The sequence below is a fragment of the Ornithodoros turicata genome, chromosome 4 (genome assembly GCF_037126465.1).
Source record: "Ornithodoros turicata isolate Travis chromosome 4, ASM3712646v1, whole genome shotgun sequence".
Taxonomy (NCBI): domain Eukaryota; kingdom Metazoa; phylum Arthropoda; class Arachnida; order Ixodida; family Argasidae; genus Ornithodoros; species Ornithodoros turicata.
Genome location: NC_088204.1, coordinates 20,060,904 through 20,086,543, shown reverse-complemented (window position 1 = coordinate 20,086,543; position 25,640 = coordinate 20,060,904). Strand labels below are relative to the sequence as shown.

The 25,640-nt window shown below is 45.2% G+C and overlaps 1 protein-coding gene across 1 annotated transcript in view; it reads right to left on the bottom strand.

The window, feature by feature from the left end:
• Positions 1-25,640, bottom strand: part of LOC135391283 (microtubule-associated serine/threonine-protein kinase 3-like) — a 207,525-nt gene that overhangs the window by 144,195 nt on the left and 37,690 nt on the right. The window contains exon 2 of the mRNA XM_064621486.1: positions 23,717-23,817. Within this exon, the coding sequence (XP_064477556.1) occupies positions 23,717-23,806 (90 nt within the window). The 5' untranslated portion in view covers positions 23,807-23,817. The remainder of the gene's footprint in view (positions 1-23,716; positions 23,818-25,640) is intronic.

Here is a 25,640-nt window from a genome sequence, read left to right as displayed (position 1 = left end):
GTTACAACGAAACAGCGCAGGATATATAGAGACAGACGGGAATACTGACTGTTTACTGTGCCGCTTGTGTTAATGTCCAATGTTCCTTATCATTTGATTTTGCACCTTACCAGTTGTTGTTTGTGCATAATGTGCTTTCTTGCCGTACGGCATAATGTCATGCATGATGTGCTTTCTGTGCTTTCATCGTCTATCGTCATTCAGTCTTCTGGGATCCCTCACTGCTATTCTTCTCTTAGAATGTGCTTTCTATTGCCTACTGCGTTGTGCATTTCCCTCAGTTGTGTCAGAAGAATCTGGCAACTTGCAAATTATGGAGCTGTTGTCTGTAACCTGCAAGCAAGCTAACTGATTTTAGGAGGCGTCAAAGAAATGTACACCTACGATGAGAATAAATATTATTATTATTAACAATACCGCTGTCATGTAAGTACCACACGCTAACTCGTTAAGCCAATACTCAGCTGTGAATTCATTATGCTTGAACTCTTAGCTTTCTTTCGGAGCCACGACATGGATCTCAACTGAAGCCAGAATTATTTATTAATAAATTTATTTAGTTATAGAAGCCGTAAATGCGAAGCGGTCTCTTATTGCAAACTCGAGCTTGATTTTGGAAGGCTTCCAGTCTATATAGCACGCGACGAATAACGAGGTACTAAGAAGCACATTGCTGAGAAGGGTTCTCGAAGCCACCCAAAGGAGAACGTCCTCCTTTCATACAACGAAGCAAGCGGCGCTCAAGTGTGGGGGCGTTCAATAATTTAATATTAAATTAGAAAAAGAAAAAAAAACATTATTCTTCCCACTTCTCTCCTGCCTCAGCATTCCCCTTCCTCCCTCACATAACACACTTTTCGTGTGAAAAGAACAACACTTCGACCTCTGGCAGCCGTCAGAATCAACTTATGAGGTGTCCCTTGAGCGTAAAACGGATTATCCGCCTGAAAACGGAATAATACCGCAGACGGCAGGGACGGCGACGAGCGTCCTGTCGCCACGGCAACCGCTTCCCACGAGAGCATCACCAATGCGATTTCAAAACGCCATCTCCCCTTCCCCTCCTCTGCTTGACCCCGCCGTCCACCAATATTTCATGGGACACATATAGTCAATATAAGTGTAGGCGTGAACGGGAACTGATAAAGAAGTCACTGACTTCGCAACATTTCTTCTTCTTCATATCTCTATTCTTCGTGGACGTCGGAGGTATCGTTTTTCGTGCGACATATTTATGATGGCCGACACTTTACGGACAAACACGATAGTTCCGGTGGAAGCGGTACACATACGTTGAAAGATGCAACGGAATATTCCAACAGGGGCCATTCCGTCACATATATTCAACAGGGGCCGCTATAGGCTGCGCCAGATCGACACGCACTCAGTGCCAGATTTACTGGGGGGGGGGGGGGGGGGTAGAAAAGGCGTATGCCCCGGGGGCCCCCACCAAAAATCAGCATAAACCTTTGCAAAGTTCCCCCCCCCCTTTGTAAATGATCTCTCCTTAAATCCTCGTAATCATAACCAAGAAATCCCATCAGAATTCTTATACAGTACAATATTTGTGCTGCGGCAAAATGAACCGTGAAATAACCGCACATAACACACAATCCTCATGCTACCGTGACGAGTATCTCGCCGTTATGACAGAAGATAGCTACCCGGTGAGAATTGCCGTTGTTTGAAATCTGGCGCAGCGCCAGTTGCGTCAGTCACTTGACACTGACACATAACCAAATTAGTATTTTTGAGAACGACGACTTGTTAATTGAGTCAAGTACTGTATACTGCTGTTTATTCTGCCGGTCAAGGCATGATACATTATACAGTAATACGGGTAGCTCACACCGAAGTTCAAATTATGTAAAACGCTGACCTTCCTCCAGGGCACGTTGTGACCTGACACGGCAAGTGGTATGGTGTTCTCTGGTCCTTACTATTTCGCCTTACTAAAAATGACATTATCGCCTAATGTCATTCCGACTATTTACGAAGCTTGTACCACAGGTTCCTTTCTAACGACATTAAATGCCGAGAAAATAATGCGGTCCAATGAGAGATACAATTTTTTAAAAAAACGAAACACAGTTTAGAGGTTGAAAATGTATTTGATATTTCGGAATGCAATAATAAGATGTTTATTTTCATGTGAACCTGCTTTAATGTGCTTTCATGTCATGTGCTTCTTCAGCATAGGCTGCAAAACAACTGCGTCTGTCCTCGTCGTCGTCGTACGTCTTTCACTTTCGTCGGTGAAAACTCTACAACTCGAACGCTTCGTGAAAAAGTACTTTCGTTTTTTTCACACCGGCTTCACCGCAACCAACGATTTTTCACACCGGCTTCCTGAATAATTGAACATCGTAAACTGGAAACCCTATCCTTACTTATTGAGCAGAAAACGGCATTAAGGCAAATGACATTACAACTGCCCCACTTAAACTGACGTTAAGTGGCTTGCACGAACACTTCGACGAACGCCATAAATCAAGTGTTCTACAGTGAATCGTGTTATGAGCAGTAACAGTTTTCGGAGGGCTCTCATTGGTAGACTAGAGTAGACTCGTAGGGTAGACTAGTACTCTCATTGGTAGTAGGGATGTGCCAATCGAGTCCTCGAATCCCAAGCAGGTGATTCGAGATTCGCGAATCCGAATCCCATTGCCCAAAACAGCGAATCGAATCTTTCGAATCCACCAACCACGTTTGTTTGTTTCTTTTGAAAATCGGCGCCTCCAAGCCTGCTTGGCCGGCGGCACCCGGGGCGCGACAAAACCACAACATAAAGCTCCGATATTAGAAGGTTAAAAGCAACACGGTTTTGCTTTGATTGTTTCATAGTTTTATGGAGCGAACTCAGACTCCTGAGTTTGTCTTTCCTGTAGTCGATGAACAACATGTTAAATAAGTTACACTTAGGAAGAAGTATATGCCCAGGCAGCACAAGATGTTGGAAATGTGTTGCATCAGTGTTACCTCAACGTTGAAGTGTCGCAGCGATGTTTCATGCCCACATTCGTCGCTGTAGCAATATACTTGCTTCAATGTTCATGCTCTGTCTCAAAGATTGCGTAAAGCTAACATTGCGACGATGTTACTGAATCAATGTTGAATATGTACCACACAGATAATGTGGCGTTTACACTGTTGATGCAATGTTTTCCAAGCAATGTCAATGCTATGTTGCAATTGCATTTCTTCCAAAACGTTTAATCACCAACGTAAATTCAACATTTGTGCAATATCTTTATTTCAATGTTTTTGCCGTATTTCAAAAGATGCGTAGAGCTAACAGTGTGAATGTGTTTCCCAAGAAATGTGCGTGTGCTACACTGAAGAAATGTCGCAGTTATATTGCTGATGTGGTGTTTGGCAATAAATTTTAATGCAATGTTGCAATAGCATTGCTCACAAAACAGTGCATCAGCGACTTAATCTTAGCGTTGCGGCACTATCATTATGTCAAGGTGTCTGCTGTATTTCGAAGGATGCGTAGAGCTAACAGTGCGATTCTCTTGCAAGAGCAATGTTGCACATGGTAGATTGAGGAAACGTCGCAGCTTAGAAATGTGACCTCTAGGCAAGGTCTAAAACATTGCAGCAACATCGAAACAAATATATTTCTGCTATGTTGCACGTTTTGCATGCAGCATTCCTGAGGCACTTGCTCCGAGTGTTCCAGTAGCACAATGTCTGCACGATCTTGTTCTATGTGTAATTACCACCAATAAACAGGGAATGAAATCTTCGGAACTTCCTGTGACATTCACCCGTCATTTATCAATTTGTTTTTGACGACGTGTTCAAATGTTGCGGCAACGTTTCATGCACAAATGGAATGTTACCAGAATGCCTCGAGTGCAACGTTGGTGCAGCGCATTTTGAGACGATGCATTTGAGAAACATTACGAATATATCACTCAGGCAATGTTTCACGTGCTGCAGTGAGGTAACGTTACAATGAGTGTGACGGGGGGAATTGATTCAGACTGTGAGAGAGATATTCTATGGGACAACACTGCGGACGCACTATGGGAGACAACTATGGACAAAATGATTGAAGACAACATAATCTCACAGGAAATTAATCTGACTGAGAACTTGAAATTAATTACAATCCATTCTTACGAACATGTGAATGCGCGCTGACCCTCGATATGGCGTTCTTCCATATCATCAGTGCGACCACAGCCCTTGAGCCCTCACGTGGCATAGTGGTTAGAATGATGGCCTTTCGCTGCAAAGACTGGGAAGTACGTAACACGGGTTCGAATCCTGACTTTTCTGTCTGCGGTTTTCCCAATGCTTCCCAGTATAGACATTTCAGACGAATGTCCGCACCATTCCCCTGAAGTCTGCCCAGGATGTAAGCATATTGTGTTCACGTTCACACCAAGACTGTAGTGCTCCTCCGGTGTTGCTTTTGTAACGTCGCTACACTGTAAAATAACTCGTGATTGGCAGTGTTGCATCAACATTGCACATGCACACAACATACATTTTTTGCAATGTTGTTTCTGCAATATTGTTGCAAAATAACGAAGCTGGTCTTTAGCGATGTCACATCAGCATTGCAATATCACATTTTTCCAATGTTGTTTCAATAACATCGTTGCAACACAACGAAAGCGCCCATTAGCAACATAACACCAATATTGCATGGCAATATTGGTGCAATGTCACTGCAAGAATTAGTGCTGACTGGGTGGGCATGTCTTCTCCCGAAATTTGTTTTTTATTAAACAAATATATCAAATTCTGCTTCAAAACATTTCTCAGTCGAAGAGTTTTTTTTTTCTCTAGCTTTTAAAGAAAGGATTCGAAAGATTCGAGATTCGTAAGATTCGTGGATTCGCAGAACCTTCCTTGGATTCCAATTCGGATTCGAGAAATTCTGGATTCGTCCCATCTCTGGTAGAAAGAGAACTTCCGGAGTTCATCCCCGGACGTCGTGCGTCACTGCATGTTTGGAGCAACCACGGATTGTGGGAAGTCGTCTGCTTCTGCCGTCGCACGTAAACAGTTTGTAGAACCAAAATAAGGAATTGTAATATAATTGTAGCTACAACCACGCATTAGGTTACTTGTTGCGTACTTTCGTGAAATAAAATAAAGCCTGTGGCCCAAAGGATGTCTCGAATTGCTTGATGATGGAGAGATTATCTCCGCCGGCAAGTGTCTGTGAGAGGCATCTCGCGCGGCGATCACTTTGAGAGATGTTGCTAACGAAAACCACAAAACGTACGGTACCCAGAGCATAAAAAAATGAGACGTTTTTAGTATTAGTATTGCGAGGAAAATAATAAATAATAATAATAATAATTAATTATAAAATAATAATAAATAATTATATTTAAATACCAGTTTTCGAGTATTTATTCCTGTAAATATTTTATAAATACTCCTAAATACAGAATATACCTTTCGGGAAGAAGGGCGAGTTTCGAGCGCAGTTATACTATGTAAAGTGACACACACAAGTGGCATATGCAACAACCATTCTAGATGGCGAGTTTCTCACTGCTGTTGCGGACAGCGGTCGCGACTACCCAATTACCTTGTTGTACGAACCATCTTCGTCAAATTTAATACAAGCCTTTGTTCATCGGCCCCTGTGGAGAGGCTGTTCTCCTTTGAGAATCTAATTGTACGGCCGAACAGAAGATGCAGTCTTCGAGAAACTTCAAATATTAAAATCGTCATGATAATTTAACAAATAAATGTTATTGTTGCTTGCTGATTTGTTATGATCATTATGTCTGTAATTCCAGATGCCATCTTCCTCACAGTATTTATGGTAGTAGTTACGGTATTTAAATACTGTATTTATATTTTGTATTTAAATACTCATATTGAAAAGTATTTATGACGAATATTTAAATACCCCTTTCACAAAGTATTTTGTATTTGTATTTAAATACTCAAAAAATGTATTTATGTCCATTCCTGTCCTAAGCTTTAGTGCGGTAGTTTAGGGTGTTCCTAGGAACCTGGGCCGGCGCCCTAGTTTGCGCGGAGCTAGCGCCGCCACTTTAGTGTTGTAAAAGTTTCGTGCAAGCCACTTACAGCTCCAGCACTACACTAGGGAATACTCGGAATACTCGTTAAGTGTTACACTAAGCACGCTTCGTGCAAGCGGGCCCAGGACGCATACTAAGGCCCAAATATTTTAATGAGACTTTCCTTCCGCTGCTTTCGTTCCTTGCCTTAGGAACCCACACAGCTAGAGCTAGTCAGAAGGTCGCCTTCTTTACCTAGTGATAGTTTCGAACTCGGCTTATGCTTTCCTAACGAAAGGAACCTTGAGTGCTTCCAGCAGCTCGTCTGATAGCGAGGGTACAGAGCATAACTTTACTTACCGCGTCCTAAAGACAAGCCATCGTCCTCTATTTTCAACCTAAAAATGTTCTAAAGTTGTACTACATTGGTTTCGTATGATTTCAAGAAATCCCAGTGCAGCATGGAGCACGCGTTGCACCATGGGCGCTTATTGACATGGGAAAGAGAGAATTGCCGATTGTGTTTCGTTTCCAATGACCTTGACACGTGTTAACGTTGACGTAGTAACGATACCCACGCGGTGTATGCTGCCAAATATGGCAACATGAACACCATATACGTCACAGCAGATAAGACAGCGGTCCTGCTTGAGCCAATAAGGAGCTACAAGGCCCTGCTAGAAAACGAGAAAACCGATAGCGTGTCCACGAAAGCCGAGAGTTGCGACGAAAGGTAGCCCATCAGCAACCTTTCCAAAGACTGCCCTTTCGTGTCTGCGAAAGGAAGACCGAAAGGGAAGGGCTGTTTGAAACTGGGCAGAAGGTTCTCTCTCCGAGCGAAAGAGGGATCGGAAAGGGAAGTAGCATTTCAAAATTCGGGCCCCGCCCACGCCTTCCTGCTGTCCCTCCCACCATCTGTCCACAGATGCTTCGCGGTGCCAACACCCACGAGCCAACACGTACGAGCTCAAACAAAAAGCAATGCAAGATACCCCGTGCTACCTCGCTGATGCTATACATGCTGTTCTGGTAAGTCGTGGAAGAAGACACGCAAGACGTCTGCTGCTACGTAACGTCACGTCCTCAACACGACCTAGGTCCTATCCTCAACCCGACCTAGATACAGAGGGCCTGCTTAGTGCCTCCTCTCACTCCTTCACACGTAGACATATAAAGTAAGCCAATCGCTGCAGCCAGCCATGATGACAGCCAATAGCCGCAGACGATTTTAAAACACAGGCTTTCAGTGGCCGCTCATGCGGCTGATGGCGGATCGTTTCCATGGCTACGGCAGCTGAAAGCACAGTTGTGATTGGCTGACCCTTAATTGTTACGTCACGTCGCTCAAGCGATGTATCATAGTGTTGTTGATTATCCTGCGGCTCAGCCACAAGATATTCCGTAGCAGACGACAGGGCCGATGGTGTCGTCTGCTATGTGTGCACTACGTAACTTCCCATGTTCCGGCGCCGTGCGAATTCTCAACCTAAGACGCGATCACAAGAATATTCCGCGGGAATGTCGCTTCCGTGAATACATGGTAATCCAAGAAACCAAGAAAGTAGTAACAGATCCTTCAGCAGTTGTTGGATTCGCCATACATTTTCAATACCATAAAGCGGCGCGAGGAATTGCTCAATTTCCCTAGGATATGCTTTATCTGATAGATCTCAGTTATTTAAAGTGCTTAGCGAGGCTAGATTTTCGTTGTGGGCCTTAGAGCATTTCCTACAGCGATCAGAAGAAGGCACAAAGTCGCATTTTGTTTTTCGATCACTTTTGTAATCACTCACAAAATGAACATGCCTCAAACGAGATTCTAATCCCATTAATCGCAATAAAAATATGTCTCAAATGAAATATGTCCAACAATATTTCGTCTACGTTCAGTCGTTTACCTGCTACACGATTTTTGTCATTGATGATTAGCCTATAGCTAAAGACTCGCTAATATGTCATATTCAAACTGGGTGCAAGGAGTCACACGCTGACGTAACGGGCACAACGCATAACTAGGTCGTAACGAAACCAGCTTGTCCTGCGTGGTTGCAGAAATAAGGTTCGACGGTGCATGACCACCAAACATATCGCCGCACTGCTCAGAACTGGACGCTTAAAATACAAATGTATAAAAAAACTGATCAAAATTCGTCGCGCGTCCTGTTATGCACACATCTTTTAAAACTCGCTTTGTCGACGGAATTTAATTCGAGCCCCCCCCCCCCCCCCCCCCGAGTACCCTCTTCATATCGGAACAACCGAAGAGACTCGGAAGATTGCCCCTATACATGGCAGTACGGCAGACAATGGGGCGGGTCTGGCGGGGTTCAGTATAGAATGGCGCACAATATTCGCATTAAATTATAGCTGTGGCCTGGTGAAGGAAGTACATGCGCTACTTATCTCAATGCAACCCCGCATACACCCGCACTATGCATGGAATAACGGATGAGATCTTTTCAACGGAACACTGGATACGTATGTACACTGTGGACTGAACTGGTCTGGGGTTCCAGCGTTTTCTATTTCCGTTTTCGGTATCCTATACTCGAGATGATATGAATGAATGAGTCGTTTATTCATCTCAGTTATGACGTGGGAAGCTCAGAGCAAAAAGCTGCGCACGTCAGGTCAAAACCGTCTTTCCACCTAATGTGACAATATGCTCTTATGGAATATGGTGGTTTCCTCTAAGGCCTTTCCGTATAACCGTGAAAAAAATGCGTTGGCGCATCGCTGGAAGGTCGTGATGATTATCCAGGTTTTAATAACGCGTCAGCTACTCAGGTCATAATGCGCCAAAACGCCACTAGAGGGGTTTGCATAATGTTTAATATATAAAAAAAGTCACAATAGGCGATATGCAAAACCCAGCGCCCTCTTGTAGCGGGCACGAAAGCCACCAGAATTTCGCCATATTTGAGGCTCCCTACCCGACCCGTGTCATCACGCTTAAATTTTATACATACTCTTATACTCTTGGGTGTAACGGGGTGATACCCTAACCGATTCCATTTTTTGGTGTATGTCGGCACCCTTAAACAATCGTGTAACGTGTGCAGCTTTGTTTCCACAGTGAGTGTATCATCAGCCAAAGTAAATGCATAACATGAAAATGTAATGCATCGTGGACAAATATTCTCCCAATATAGCAATTCAGAACTGGTACAATATCGAACCAATATATGGTCTGATATACGGATAAGGATTTACGCGCTTAAATTTAGTGATACATTTGGAACATCACGTAAATGGGATAACGAACCAAAAGCTCACTTAGAAAGGGAGCGAGCGTCTGCAAATTCGATACCCCTGCTCGCCTTCCAGTCAAAACGAAGGGTGAGGTGTGTAAGTTTGATTTGATTATATGCACAAAAAACACCGAAGTGAGGAATTGCTTGGAATATCAACTCACCATCAAGATAACGTCTGTGTTTCTTACTGGTTTTGGTATGAGGGAAAATTAAAACTCAGCGTACGCGGCATTCATACCCCATGACAATGTTAAACATTTGTTCAGTTACACTCTTTTTACACCAATAGCCACAGATACACCCTCAAAATCGGGCTCTGTAACTATCACGCCCATATAACACCCCCAACTTTTTTGTCCCAAAGGGCGTAACAGGGGTGTGGAAGACGATTTAGACCCAAATTACACCCCATTTACACCGAAAAGGGTTTCAGAATTTAAGAGTGTACACACGACTCACGTGTCTTATAACCTATTCTATCGCGTGTCTTGCCTCACACATGCGCTGTTCTACTCTACTATTCACGTGGTGAGACGAGGGGTTCAAAGAAGAATGCAAGCAAGGTAAGATTGCCTCTGTATTCCTTAGTTACTGCATTGAAAGCATTGGAGCGCGGTCATTTCCATTTGGGAGAGAGAATTACGCTATCCTTGCTACTGCTACCGCTGCTATTTTATCCCATCCAATGAGATATTTAGACAGTTTAGTAGAGTCCATTTTGAGCTATATTACTGCACTAAGCAGAAACATTTCGTACAAAATAAAAGCTTAGTACGATTGCGGGAAGTATCGATATAGTCAATTAACCTGAGACTACCTAGAGTTTCTCGACAACATCGATGTCCCAGTTTCTTTGGTAGTTCTTGATAGTGGATTCTTCTTAAATGTGAAGACTGATGGCACCGCAAATTCATAGAGAATCCTGCGTCCTCAGTACATCTAAGGGCATCTGTGTTGTGGTAGTGTCAACTCAGAGAGAATCGGTCTTCCACTTGACACGTTTGGGGAAAAAAACCGGTCTCTTTGAAGTGTAGTGAACACACCTTCGCTGTGTTAGCATTGAACTTATCTTTTCTCCTGATGCTGGTCAGCAGTCATTTCGGTCTCAGGGGGAGGTGACTGTAAGGCGAGTATGAAGTACCCTCGCACTAAACGATTGAAACAGTCGAGGCGCACAGTCTGAGGGACAATTATCTGAGGCGAGCATCTGTCTGGTAAACTGTCACATGAAATGAAATACAGTACAATCTAACGTGACAGTTACGTGGGAGCAGACTTGTACAAAATACTGCGCAAAAGTATTTAAAATAAGATACTAAATACTCTACGGAAAAAGTATTTAAAATAGAGTAAAATATACTCAAAACTGAAAGTAATTTGAGTAGAGTACTAAATACTCTAAGAAGTATTTAAGATACTCTTTAAAGTACTTTAGTATTAGCAGTAAGTGAAACGCGTATTCTGAACGTGGCCTTACAAATGAAGGGAATAAACTTCATCAGCCATGCGTATCTTTCATTTGCAACGTCTTGGTGTCAAGTAATGTTTGGTGAACTTTGGTGAACCCAAGTAAACTTTGTTGATATGTTCTGACCCAAAACTTCGTAATCCCTGCTGTATGTCGGTTCGGGTCTTTCAACCTCTGGCACATGTTTATTGCTTTGATGACCAAGGAAATAAATGCCAAGATTATCTTGTACCTAATCCCCTGGTGATTCACCTGGCAATATGAATAGGAACGGTTTTCTGACGAAGTTGGCTATTGATAAGCAAAGCCAGGCTTGGGACCAGCCTATTGTACAAGAGGATAAATGACAGATACGCGAATTCCCGAAAAAGGAAAAAGAAGAAAAAGGGGGTTAAATTCCAGTGAGCTGAAAATCTCGGCACGGCGGGAAGCGTGCTGCTTGACGAGGAAGGAAAGTATTTTGAGTACTGAGTAGCAAATACCGAAAAAAGTATTTTAAATACATTAAAAATACTTGTCGCAAAAAAGTATTGGGTAGAGTACTAAAATACCGGAAAAAGTATTTAAAATACTGTATTTTGAGTACGTACTCAAGATACGTACAAGTCTGCGTGGGAGATGCTCAAATAACGAAAACTCAGATTCACCGAGCTGAGAAAAATCACATTTCATACCAATGCGTAAGGGTGAGCATCACAGCAAGTTGCATAGCAAAAACTGCAATCGCACAAAGCTTTTATTTCTTATCAAATGTTTCTGCTGCATAAAGTGCACCAACTAGTAGTTCTCTAATGAGCCGTACTAAACTGTATAAATTTATCCTGGGATGGGATAACAAAGCAGCGTTGCACTAGATTAACGTAATCTCTTGCTTAAAATCGAAATCACCGCGCTGAGTGCTTTCAATGCAATGAGGGATATAGGCATTTGAAGCTCTCTTACCTGGTTTGCATTCCCTTCCTCCCACCCTTTTGAAACCCTCGTCTCATCATGCAAATAAGATGGGTGAACAACGTATGTGCGAAGCATATGACACGCGACAGAACTGTTGTACGACAGCCGTGTTGAAAATATGAAATACATTTAATATTCCGAGTCACAGTGATGTTAAATTGATTTTCATGCGGATCAGTTATTGGCATGTTTTTAACAACGAGCACAATTAACGTCGTCCTAAATTCCTAACAACTCGAATGTTTCCTTCGGAATGCTTGTGCAATGTAGTACTCGGCGTTGTACAGCGGAAAGAGGTTTTATGCAAACCATAATCATTACTCTACCGGCAAACAGCAGGAGCGACGATAGGCTTTTCACGGGCGAATGGGTCGTGGCGAACTCATTAAGGAGTAAATGACATTAAGGCAAGTGCCATTAAAACAGCCCGTGTTTTGCGCACGAACGAGACTTAATGTATTCCACACATAATGCCATTTGCCGTACCTGCGTGGCACGGGTCTTTATTTAGCGGACTGTGCGATAAAGTATTTGAACGTCGTGGCACACACACTTCGGTCCTCGCGCAGACTTCAGCTTACACTCTGAAAAAAAAAAAAAACGAGAGTAACTGCTCATTTTTACTCCCCCTTCCCTATAAGTTACTCCATTTAATCTCTGCTACTCCCCACATTCGAAATTTACTCCGTCGCCCAGAATTTTTACTCCCTGGCCTCTTGCTCAATGTTGCTGTGTTGCTCCCACACTTAGAACTTACTCCTTTGCCTAGAATTCTTACTCCCCCTATAAGTTGGCTACTCCATTTTGTTCCTGTTACCTCCCCACTTGGAAATCACTCCCATGCACTATATTCCCACTCCCCTGTACTCCGACTCTAAACTGCTTACTCCGTCGAGACAATGCTTAAGGCGGAATCACTTCTGCGCAAGACATTAGAGAAAGTTTGTTCGCACACCGCTCAGAAACGGCGTAAAATGTCGTAAAAACAGAAGCACTGGAGTGTTCTCCTTGCTTTACCCTCGTCAATGACGCATTTTGTAGAATTCCAGGACTATCCGTTGATTTGTATTGAGCCCGAATTCGCAAACATTTTAGTGTGCGACACTCTATCGAGATGGCAGCACATGTTCGAGACGCGCCAAACTTTAATTTATTAAAAATCAACGGCTCAACCTTGTCCCCTAAAAAATACGTCATTGACTAGAGAAAAGCTAAGAGAACACGCCAGTACCAATCTTAAGATGATAGTTTAGAGCGCTCACGTGTCTTGTGCGAACGAAAATCGCCCATAGACTTCTGAAGAAGTGATTCCCGCTTAACACCCCCTGTGATTGCGGAGACACTTTACTTCAAGTTTTCCAGGGGCTCCGCATGGATTTTTTTCAGGGGCAGCAAGCCCTGTCTGGGGGTGAGAGTGGGACCTGATATCAGCAATTAATTAGTCCTTTGGCCTGATATCAGTTTAATTTGTAAATGAACACGCATGTATCAGGGAATTTGCAGAAACCAGTCTGCAAACATTACCGAAACGTAAGCCAGAAGCTCTGCATGGCATGATAGTTACATCCCCATAGGGCATTACTGCTATTCCATTTCACAGCATTAATGGGGATCCATAGGGTAGTGTCACTTATGCTGGATTCATCGCGAACGACAGATCGAACACTCCCCCCCCCCCCCTTTATTTTCAAAGATGATGTCGGTACCCGCCCGCCCGCAGAACTTTCCTTTTAATAAATTTATATCCCCGCCCTAACTTTCTCGCTGGTATCTTTTCTTCCTTCCCTTATTTCCATATGTTTGAATACAGCCTGTGATTCAGTCCTGGGTGCGCTTTGCACTTCTCTTTGCGTCCCTGTGCCATATATGGGAAGATCCTCTTCGCTCGGCTCAGAATATACTTCTCCTTCCGCGGCTCGTCTGCTACCAGCATCGCTTCGAGTGCTCTCCTTCGCGTTTGTTAAAGGGGCAAAAGGTTTCTCCTAACGATATGGGGCAGGTAAACATCGCTTCCAGCACCGTGCGTCGAAGTTTTCCGGCGCACGTCAAAAGAACCCCGCGGCGGTGATCGAAATTATCCGCAGTCCTCCTGCGGCACGAACATCATGTTGCCGCCACACAAATAGACGGACACACCTTACATATAAGTAGGCTCCCGACGTTTCGGATTTATCCGATAAACTCCGGTTAACTCCCTCCGATGTTTTTTTGCAAGAAATCGGATTTATCCGATAACCTCCGCTTTTCCCAACGCCCACGTGGCGGCCTTACGGTTTCCATCTTCTTTTGTCCCTGTTCTTCCACACCTACTTATCGACTTCGAACTGGTCCACAACCAAGAAACTGGGTCAGAAGTGGTATTCTCCTTCAGGGCGGCTGGACACATGAATGCCCCAAAAAGGAGGATACTATAGTACACACACTTGTCCCTTCTGTTCTATGCGCATCCTAGACCCTAGTGACTCTACTTGACCCCGGACACTGGGCTAGTTTGGTACGGGACAGTACTACGAATATCACCTGGCGCTCAATGTACAGTTCTGAAGCTCTCACCTTGCGGGCTGGCCTCTACTAGCGCGTGCAAGCTTGAACATTCTGGTTTTCCAGTATCTAGCGTGAACGTAGAACGGGCGTTCTCCATGCTGAGGGTTGTGAACAGGAAAGAAAGATCAAGAATGACTGATTGTGCAAATACGCCTGTTTTACTACAATAACTCTGGGTAGCAAAACATCCGCGCGCTACATCGTGTGGTCGCAGTAATTTTAGCGTTTCTTTCGTTGCATTGTCTCTGCGATGATTACTCCGAAATCGGCGCCGCGCTCATTTTTAGACTTTTTAATCCTCCGAAAAACTCCGATTTTCGGAGAAGTTGATAACTCCGATAAACACCCTCCGAATTTTCCAAAATGAAAACTCCGAAAACTCCGAACCACATATAAGTGATATAACGTGGGGTTCCGCGTTTTCAGTTTTTATTTTTGGACGGATTCGGCGTATGTTTTTCGGTGTTTATTGATTTTCACAAAATCGGCGTTTTCCTATGTTTTTCCTGGCGTGTACACGGTTTACCCGACAGTTATCGGCGAATACACTCTTAAAAATGAACTTCACCACATAGCACGCTCCTAGCCAACCATCACCCCGAATGACAACGTTCTCGCCCTAGATTTGTCGAAAACGGGAGGAGGAGCCTATTTTGTGCCGTGCATAATGGCACAAAATAGGCTCCTCCTCCCGTTTTCAACAAATCAGGGGCGAGAACGTTGTCATTCGGGATGATGGTTGGCTAAGAGCGTGCTATGTGGTGAAGTTCATTTCTAAGAGTGTAGGAATCCCAATGTAATTTCCGCACGACGCTCATTCAACATGGCGTTGTTCGCTGCGGTGGCGTTTTACGGCTAACGAAGAAGTAAACGGATATTTTTCACGACCATCGTGTTTCTGTATGGTTTTCTGACGTTCATCAACAACTTGATGGGCATGTGCAGCAATTTATCTCTGTCATCGTCCCTGTAATGTCCCTGTATTCGGTGCTTTTCGGTTAAAACCGAAAATGCAGAACCCTACATATAAGTCTACTCCGAACACCTTTTTCCCCTTTTTTGGTGTATTCCATCGTTTCTTCCAGCGCCATACCGATGCTCTTGGCATTTCTTCCGCGATATCTTCTTAGCACGCGTACCTTCATCCTCGCTCTTCTCCGCCGACATCTCGTCGCTGGTGCGCGGGTACCCGGTGCGAATACGCTTTTACTTCTGATTGCCCAAAGGAACGTTCCGGGTTATTGAAGAGATCCGATAACAATGGTTGGTGTTGCGCAATTATTTCTCGCTTTTCTTCCGTCCAGTCTCGCCGCAAAGCAAATGACCATATACCAGCTTTGATTTTCCTCAAAATTTTCCGGTTTCGCTTTTTTTTTGAGTCCAGACGATCGTTTGGCTTCTTTGCCCATGTTTATGTTCTAAGAAAGGAATGACTGCGGCAAGGGGGTGTTTTTCCGAGTCAGCGGATCTCTCTCTCTGTCTCTCTCTTTTCGAACATTCCTTGCTTGAACAGGCCAGCTGTACGGTGGAAAATGACAGGGTTGTCTTGCAGCACGTAAAGTTACGCGCAGATTCGAAACGCTAAATTTCATCCAGTAGAACACCGTAGTTGTTTAGATAAACGAGAAGAGTTTACATCCAGTTTCAGTTTCCCGATGACGCAAGTCTGAGCTACGCACCCTGGTGGACGTTACGAGGATACGCGCGGCCGATGATAAAGGTGACGGAGAGCTTTTTGAGACAAGGTAAAACGTAGTTAGTAAGGTTCGCATCGAATCGGTGGCCTAACTGGAGGAACCGGATATTACTAGCAGTGACGTCGCTGGCTAAGGAGCATGGAGGAAGGAAACACAGGAGCGGCCGTTTCGAGCAGATTTCCGTGGGACCCCTCTGGCGGTCGCTCCTGTCAAAACCGCCATTACTTCCTGTCCACCACGTGATCCTCTCTAAAGTTTCGGATTGGCAACGCTATGTTGCTCACGCTGCTTTTCGTGCTTTTCCAAAGTCACTTACTCTTAAAATGTGAGCACCACCGCGGAAACAACGTTTTGTCATGTTCTTACCGCGGTTGCGGCTGTCGTTCAACAGAAAGCAGCTCTGTCACGGGATAACGTTTCCGTCATAAGCACGTACTTGACCGGTTGTTTCGTACCCCTGTCTGTGAGAGAGTCATCTTGAATCGTTCCTTTGCAAGCTGGCGCTGTGCTACATCTGCAGATTCAATTGATTTCCTCCATCGTTGTACAAATGTGATTACTGGCATGCTTTACCACTTCAGCAACAAACACACAAAACGCGGCCACGTTGTCACACAAACATCACTGCCGCGAATGATGTTTCTAGTCCTGCGTGGTTGTCCTGCAGATTCCGACCGGTCTTGTAGTAGAAGGGTAAACCAAGAGTAAACCTCCCAACACACACAAATAAAGCTGGACGCGCGGTGTTCGTTACAATGCAGGTATCTGAACTGCAAGACAATCACAGCTCCCGTCGTCTGCTTTGGGAGCTGGCCTGCGCATGCTCTTGGGGTCACGTGAGCGGTCACATGGTAGACAGGAGCATCCCAGAATGCAGTGCGAAGCTGGCACGCCCGTCCCAATGGCAAAAAGTTGGAAGGGCCGCTCCTGTGTTTCCTTCCTCCATGCTAAGGAGACCGAGTGACGTAATGTCGAGTGAAGTCGGAAGTCCTCCCGCAGCCATTTGTTACAGCCTTGCAACCTCCTTGACCTCCTCGCACGAACCCTCACCGGCATAGAGCGCGCCGGTCCAGATTGGCGGGCTGTCTGCGATATTATGCATACATATGCGGTATTATCGACAATTTTAAAATACTGATATTTATCGATATTCATATCGATATTACATCGATATATATATATATATATATATCGATATACAAGCTGATAGAAATATCAACAATTCGGCGCCTTCTGCGCGCGGACTGGATAAAGGAGCGGGTCAACGAGTTTATTAACCAATCTTGACGGCTTTTATTCCTCTCTCCTTCTTGGTTTGGTTTTGCCACAGGATGCCGATATTTCCTGTAAAGATGTGATGCACGTTAGAGTTTCAGTTGCAGCAAGTTGTCAGTTTCTAAAACTCAGTGGATCGCCCGGGACTGTATTTCATGCCGAACGACGCATTCGAATGTGCAGAACGGGTTCACCGAGCGCGCAACGTACACGGCGCTTGAAACCGAGGATTTTGTGCTGCTGGCGTGACTCCGTATCCCCAACATCTATTTCTCGAGGAACAATGAAGAAGGAGGCAGACAAGCTGGGGCGGATCCGAAGAGGGCCCGTAGGGACTCGACCGCAGGACATGCCGTTGGGAGCTCGTGTTCACGTGACAGCAGAAAATAATGATTTTGAGTTCGTGGGTGCGAATGTTTCTCAAGAATGGCTCTTATCTGAAATACGTGCGATTTTTACCACATTGCTTTGAAACCGTAACTTGCGGTTTCACTTCCGATCACTTCTGATCAAAAGGAATACTTTATAAAGGCATATTGAGATATACAGATAGATAGGTAGATACTTAATTATTATTACGACTCATTATTACTTTTAAACCGCCGTGTCAGTTGATAACATATTCCTTATAAACTTTACCTCTTGTAAACTCTACAGATACACATACTTTATAAATACAGATGTTGCTGTAGGCAAACTTATTAGACGTCGAGTTAATACAGATTGAGACACACATACATGTAGATAGACGGTGTTATTCTATTACAAGTCCTTATTACTTTAAAGCCGCGCTATATCAGTTGCTGACATATCCGCGTTCTTATCCCAAGGCTGCCGGGTTCCAACCCGGTCTAGGTCCCCAGTAACTTGGTGGCAGTGGAGAGGCATACGGGGGGCCGTGTGGTGAGATTCCATCGAACGTCAAAGAATCCTCAGGTGCGCAAAATGAATATGGCGTCCGACTACTGTGACGTCACCCATGGCCATAGCTGTCGTGCGACGTATAGCCACAAATAATTATCGAAGACCTTTAGTGCATCATACGCTATCGTTCTGCGTACGCTACGTGCTCGCCATGCGACAGAACAAAAATACGTTTTTGTATACTCGGCCGCAAGTCTCTAGAGCGCACGCGACGCAAGTGTCGCGAAGCGATCATCTGCCACAGAAGTCATGAGGTAATAGTGAGTTTTAGCATAGCGTACGCTGTCGCCTTTGCGTACGTAAGAGATAGCGCTGGTGGTTCTGCGCATGCACAATACACAAGCGGAGCTTTGCACATTGCGCAGAACCACCACGCTATTCCTTACGTACGCGAACGCGACAGCGTATGTTATACTAAAACTCACTAATATCAACCGATAGGGCGCTATGAAACAACATGTGTGAATTTATTATTTGTAATATTTCGCTTTATTTCGTTTTTCGACCACAACGAACAAGTCTGGAGTCCTGGTTGCTCCCGCAAAGAGTTCTATAGCAAGCATGCACGCTATTCCTGAAGAATAGCGTACGCTCGCTAGCCGCCCTTGCCTACGCTATACCAGAGCGCATACGCAATGGCCGCAACGGTATTCTTTTATTTCGTGTTAGCGCTGCGAAGCAACTGTAGCTACGAGCGGTGTTCAGACGTGGACAGATTGAGAGAGGACAGAAGGGACGAGTGAGTGGGGGACAGGGGAGGTTAGTAGAAGTCCTTGGCTGATCTTCAATGGGAACTGTGCCGACATCCGTCAGGAAAATCGGTCGGAAAACCCAAGGAAAACCTCGGACAGCACAGCCGGTGGTTTGGATTCGAACACACTAGTACATTCCAGTCTTCAGTACGACCTTGGCTGCCACCAACGAGCGCGGACGCATTTACCCACACGGCCATGCCGCTGGTCTTCAACGGTATCCTGGGTTCCGAATTTTTCAATTTATCCCGAGAAATCCGAAAAGCATACACCGGCAAAATTTAAGGCAATTTGAATTGATACGAAAACCTCCGCTTTTGGAGGGTTCCTGTAACAGAGAAGACAGCCAGAAAAGCGATGCTCCGACGATTAGTTGATGGGGGTTCATTTGATTTGGCGCCGAAACGCGTTACCAGTCCCTGGGACGAGGAACACTCTTAAAAATGAACTTCACCGCATAGCACGCTCCTAGCCAACCATCATCTCGAATGATATCGTTATCTGCCCTGATTTGTTGAAAACGGGAGGCGTACACCTTTTTGTGACAATTATGAACAGCATAAATGTCACAAAAAAGGCGTACGCCTCCCGTTTTCAACAAATCAGGGCAGATAACGATATCATTCGCGATGATGGTTGGCTAGAAGCGTGCTATGCGGTGAAGTTCATTTCTAAGAGTGAAGGGTTGGTCCTCTTGACCAATACTGTGCACTGCGCGAAGCATCTACGTATACTGATATACGGGTGAACCCCGTCCTTGCCTATAGAAGCAAGCACCTCGACACTGAAGTCACTCAACAGCGTACCTTACTTAGTGACAAGTGGGCTGAAGCGGGGTAGTTGGTTGAAGTACATACTAAAGTAAAGCTTGTCCGCGTCCTTTTACTGCAGGTTCTACTTTGGTATGCACTCAGGGTAAGGTGCGGCAAGACGAGGCACGGAGCAAGATGCGACATTTTTTGCTCGACGCCGCCTGTCTCAGAGACGTGTTGCTCCATGCGCTTGAAACTTTACTCATAGGTGGCTTTGCATGTCCGCTTTATTGCACGTGAGAATTGTCCGGATTGGTGGTTGCGTTGAAGAGAAAAAAGAATCGGTTACTTCTGCCTGGAACGGGACCCGCAAAAAAGGCGCGATTTTCTGTAGTCCTTTTTCTTGTCAGCTATGCAGCAGCATTTCGCAGGCATATTCTGTCAATGTAAGTCCGCATCGTATTTCTTTATTCATTCGTCTAGATATATGCAAAATATGGGCACTCTTGGTTATCCGGTGTTTAACGGAAAAATTAATGCATCCGATGATATGCACGGGGCAAGACGCGACAACTTAATGTAATTTAAATGTAATACAATTTAAATTTAATGTAATTTAGAAACTCATAAGTCAACTACTATTTATGCTCGTTCCTCAGAGATTCCTTTTTTTGCATATTGCCTAGGATTTTCCAGCAAATTTTCCTGTTTCCTAAGATATTTCCAGCAAAGCAGAAGCGCGCCACTCAAAAGCGAGCTACCAGCTACACATCAGACTGGCGGTGCCTTGTTTGCAAAGGACGGTGGAGAAAAATAGCACCGGGTTCTGTGTGGTTTTATAGCACATCATGTGGGCGGTGGGCTCAAGGGGGCTGTGTAGGTGCTTGGACTTGCAAAAACTAATTCGTATAGTTCATTACCACGGCGTGTCTCACCTTGCCCCACGCGATGTCTCGTCTTGCCCCGAGGGTTGGAGCAAGATTAGACAATCTGCATTTTTGAATTTCTTGTTCTGTGTTTATTTTAGAACCGGCCGCGTCCCTTCTGATTTACAGATCAGAAGCTCTAGACCTCTGAGAATGTGCCTATGGCTAGTTTATTTTGGAAAAACACGAAAAATAAAAATTCCATACTCAATTGCAAATTTCTGTCTCATCTTGCCCCTCCTTCCCCTACTTAGTGACTCTACTCGACATGAGGGCATCTCAGCCAAAAAAACTACCCGGCAGGTCTAACTGGAAAACTTAATAGTCTTGAAAAAAAATAAAAAAAATAAATGAACAAAAACGTTCAGCGCCCAATGGTTCCCTCTTCTTTTCTTTTTTTTCTGTGTGTGTGAATCATCCCTTTCCTCCTCCCCAGAGTCGAACAATCAACGCACGCAGAGCAATAGCGTACGACCCAACAAAAATACATTGTTTACTTTCAATTTACTCGACAGTCGTTTCCCAAAACGCAGCGATCACGTTATCATCCTATCCTGTAACTCCTTCAACCACTTCAACCACTTGTTGCCTGAACGAACACGAAACCCGCTACCGCTATAGCAGCAGAGGAATAATAAATAGAAAGCTGGGTCCCACGCACACGGAAGACTAGCGAACAACCGCGGTCGTTCGTGGCGGAAGCTTGAGCTATTTCGGGAAAATAGGGGGTTTAAACCTCGAGTCCAGAGAGACTCCGGGGGGAATCGATTAAGAGGGGGGAAGAAAAGAGAAAGAGGTACCTCATGAAGAGGAAGAAATATGCCTCCGCGAAACAGCAAGCACGATGCTGCAATCAAATACAGGTGTACGAAGACGACGCGAACAGTATCAAACAGACGGAGAGGGTGGATATGGATGAAGATGGAGGGTGGTTATTGCCAGCACTTACGGTAAATGGACCGGAAGTGGAAGCAAGGATGATATCCGGTCATGTATGTAAAAGAGCCAAGAAAGAGGAACGCGTGGTATGACATAACTGCACTTGACAATGCCGGGCGGGGAATTGTAAGGATGCCGAGCGGTATTGATCGGAGCAGTATAAGAAGGAAAAGAACAGGTACACACGTGTCGGATGCGAATATGGATATATAGGTGGAGTTAAACGGACGACAGAGATGAAGCGAGATGTCTCCGTAGTTATATAGTGCGGGCAGGTTGGTTGACTGTGACGCCATGGAAGTATAGGTCGGCTATCTGCGCAGGTCCCCGGTTTCCCTCTCTCCCCTATTGCTAGGTCCCTTACCCAAATTAAGGGGTAAGATACGGGTCTACGAATATCCCCTTATTATTACTGCCTCGTGAATGGACAGACACTTGGTCACGTGGTCTCTCCAACCTTTACACTCTCCCCCGCGCAGAGACAAAATGTCGTAGTGTGTTGCCCGGCGTCTCGCCTGCCAATATAACGTCATGTGACGTCAGGAAACAGTGCTAACATGCGTCTGAACAAATCCTAAAGGAAACAGCGAGACGGCACAGTCGGTGCCGGGATTTTGAACCGGGTCACCTCCCAGTCTCGGCGTTTGTAATGGTCAGCCAAACGAGTAAGCCACGCGCTACAAACTATACTATTACAACAACTACTACTATTTGCATTCGCTGCTACCTATGTTCAATGTACTGACACACATACCCTGTGCACTCTTACGCACTCAGTTAAAAGCAAGCGCGTGTTTAGGTCTTCACGATCCGATTCATTTGAACATCAAACGGTCTTCCACCTAGGGTGTCTATCAAATTGCAGCCTTTAAGTTCCTTGACTTTTCCAGGTTTTCACTGACTATTTCAAGCGAAATCCCTGACCAAAAGAAAGGGGAACTTGGTGCCTGCTCCTATGTTTTGATACAGATATCCCTCACAAAACAGACCATTTATTAAGTATTAGTGAGGCTACCCTACTTTTCTGCTTCAGAGCTTGTTGTGGCGAACTCCTACTCGCGGCAACATTGCTGCGGCATCGCCGCTCAACCACCGGTCGGCACTCGCAATTCGCCGCTCATCATCACGGCACTTGTCTGCGATTTTCCATGACTTCAGCTGCTTTTTGCTTTCCCTGCAGCTCTCCTGTGCATTAAAAACATGGGCATCCGCGGTTCCCTTGCCTCAGTGGTGATAGACATCCTGTGCGCCCTGAAGTCCCTACAAGATCGCTCCCACTACGTTGCCTTTCAGTGGGTTCCGGGGCATTGCGGAATAACTGGGAACCACGAGGCCGACGCTGCCGCTGCACACCAACAACGACCTTCTATGCCCATTATACTCTCGAGAGGAGACAGAAGATCCCTCCTCAGGCATTTGTCCGATTCCTGGTCTACCCTACAGTGTTAACACGACATTCCAACTATGTCCTCTTTGGGAAATGTAGACCCAACGCTGTCATACCGGCTGCCTGCAAAGCTTCCTCGTCCTCTGAAGTCACTCATCCACAGGCTACGTCTGAATGTGGCCTTCACTCCGTCCTATCGCTACCAGCTAGGCTGTGAGGCTAGCCCTATGTGCAACGAGTGTGGCGTACTTGCCAACGTTGAGCACATACTCCTCCGCTACCGGACCTATGTCAACGAGAGGCGTACACTGCAGTCACAGCTTGCCACCCTTGGCTGCCGCCCCTTCAACTTGTCGACCATCCTCGGCCCTTGGGACACCGCGGCCGACTCCAAGGGCGGCCTTACGTCACGTGGTTGACTTCTTTGAGGCGACAGGCCTAAAGGACTCATTATGACCCCAGCAGCGCCCTCGGACATTCTCACCATCACGATCACGTCCAGCATCGTCATCGCCACTTCGATCATTCCCGTCATCTCTCATCGTCATCACTCATCATTGTCACCACTCATATTAGACCCCTACCTATGGGGTAGCGTTCCACTCCTAGAGTGGAAAACCTCCCCACTTCATCATCACAATATATATGTTGTTGTTGTTGCTTTCCCTGACTTTTCCAGTCACTTCAAAATTCCCTGACAATTCCCAGTTTTCCAGGTCGGTAGACACCCTGTCCACCACTCAAAGATAATCGGAACCGCACGAGTTCTCAAAAATCGTCTGCGAGAAGAAGCAAGCACGTCGTCTGCAAACGAAACGGGTGTCGTCTGCAACGAGACTCACCAGGTCCGGCTTGCAGCTGGCCCGTCTGATTCTGGAGAAGTGTTCGGAGCCTGTTGGGAAGTCTAGGCTACTTCGTCGACCGTGAGCCATAGTTTGAAGTTCTGCAGAAAAAGAAAAAGAGAGAACATGAACAAAAGAGACGGGACTTCTCAGAGTGTTCACCTTCTTCAATATTGATACAGCACTCTTAAAAATGAACTTCACCACATAGCGCGCTCCTAGCCAACCATCATCCCAAATGTCAACGTTCTCGCCCCCGATTTGTTGAAAACAAGAGACGAAGCCTATTTTGTGCCATTATGTACGGCACAAAATAGGCTCCGCCTCTCGTTTTCAACAAATCGGGGGCGAGAACGTTGTCATTCGGGATTACACTCTTAAAAATGAACTTCACCTCATAGCACGCTCCTAGCCAAGCATTATCTCGAATGATATCGTTATCTGCCCTGATTTGTTAAAAACGGGGGGCGTACGCCATTTCTGTGACACTTATGCTGTTCATAATTGTCACAGAAAAGGCGTACGCCCCGTGTTTTCCACAAATCAGGGCAGATAACGATATCATTCGAGATAATGGTTGGCTAGGAGCGTGCTATGTGGTGAAGTTCATTTTTAAGAGTGTATGGTTAGCTAGGAGCGTGCTATGTGGTGAAGTTCATTTTTAAGCGTGAGGGATTGATATACCGATAGGTAGGAAGCGACATTGTCAACACACAACTTTTAACACACAATTTTTGAAGCACGGTGCAGATCCCTTTACGTATACAGGGTGCTTTTTTTAAATCGTCTACAGATTTTTTTGAAAAAGGCTCTACGAGCAGCATTAATGTCATTTTTACAGGCAGGTTATGCAGCCATGCGGACATCCTGTGGGAAAGCGCATGTAACTACTGGATGACTAATTACGTAAAATTAATTAATTCGCTCTTTAATTAGATGTTCTCGCAAACATGCGAGACAACAGCATTGGAGGCAGTCATAATTTTAATCCACACTCTTCAAAGTCCTAAAACAAGCACGTACTTAGATAAAAATCGATACGGAAACGAGCCAAAACCAGAACTACGCCGGCCTCTTAACATCTAGATAGCTCTCATAGTTTGATTATACAAACTGCGTAAAAGATAAGAAAAAAAAAACTGTATATTCCCACATGACAGTGGGAACCATCGAACACCGCTTTTTCGACGACGTTTTCCATCGAATTATATGCGTGTACGCTGTTATTCTTCCAGATTCGCGGTGCTTCCCTAATGCGATTGACCAACGTGCACTAATTAATTAGTGGCTAGTCAAATCTGTGAGAAGTGCAGCGCACAACTGGATCAGTTAACAACAATAAAGGCCGCGCAAAACTGAGTTCTGCAAAAGTGCAAATGCAAATTTGCGTGCCGTTGCTCATCACTTGAAACATTATTCATCTCGATGGTAATACCCAATAGTAATTGAACAGCACAGCAGCAGCAGTCGTAGATAGAGGATATACCAAACGGAGACCTTTGTCGAACATGACGGTGGTACATGATGGTGATGGTGGTCTGCAAGACCATGACATGATGGTGACACGATGATGGTCCATCGCAGCACTACGTCCAAGGGTACATACTCCCCCAAGATCTCTGAAGCGGACAGGAGTTGTTGCTGGGTTGCAGAAGGTGTGAACAGTTCCTTCCAGAACCTCTTGAGGCTGAACTACGCGTGACTCATCGGAAGATATTAACACGGCTTCAGTGCGCTCATGCTGGAGTGCTCTTATGCACCTTTCCGACCCCTCCATCCGGTGGGCTAGGGTCAAGGGGGTTGCACCGCGTGGGCCTCCGCGCCTATAGAGAGGTCGTGCCCGCGCCAACGCCTGTATACATATGGCCGCTGCAACGTCCCTGGACTTCCGCTATACGCTCGTACCGTTCCTTCTAGCGCTTAC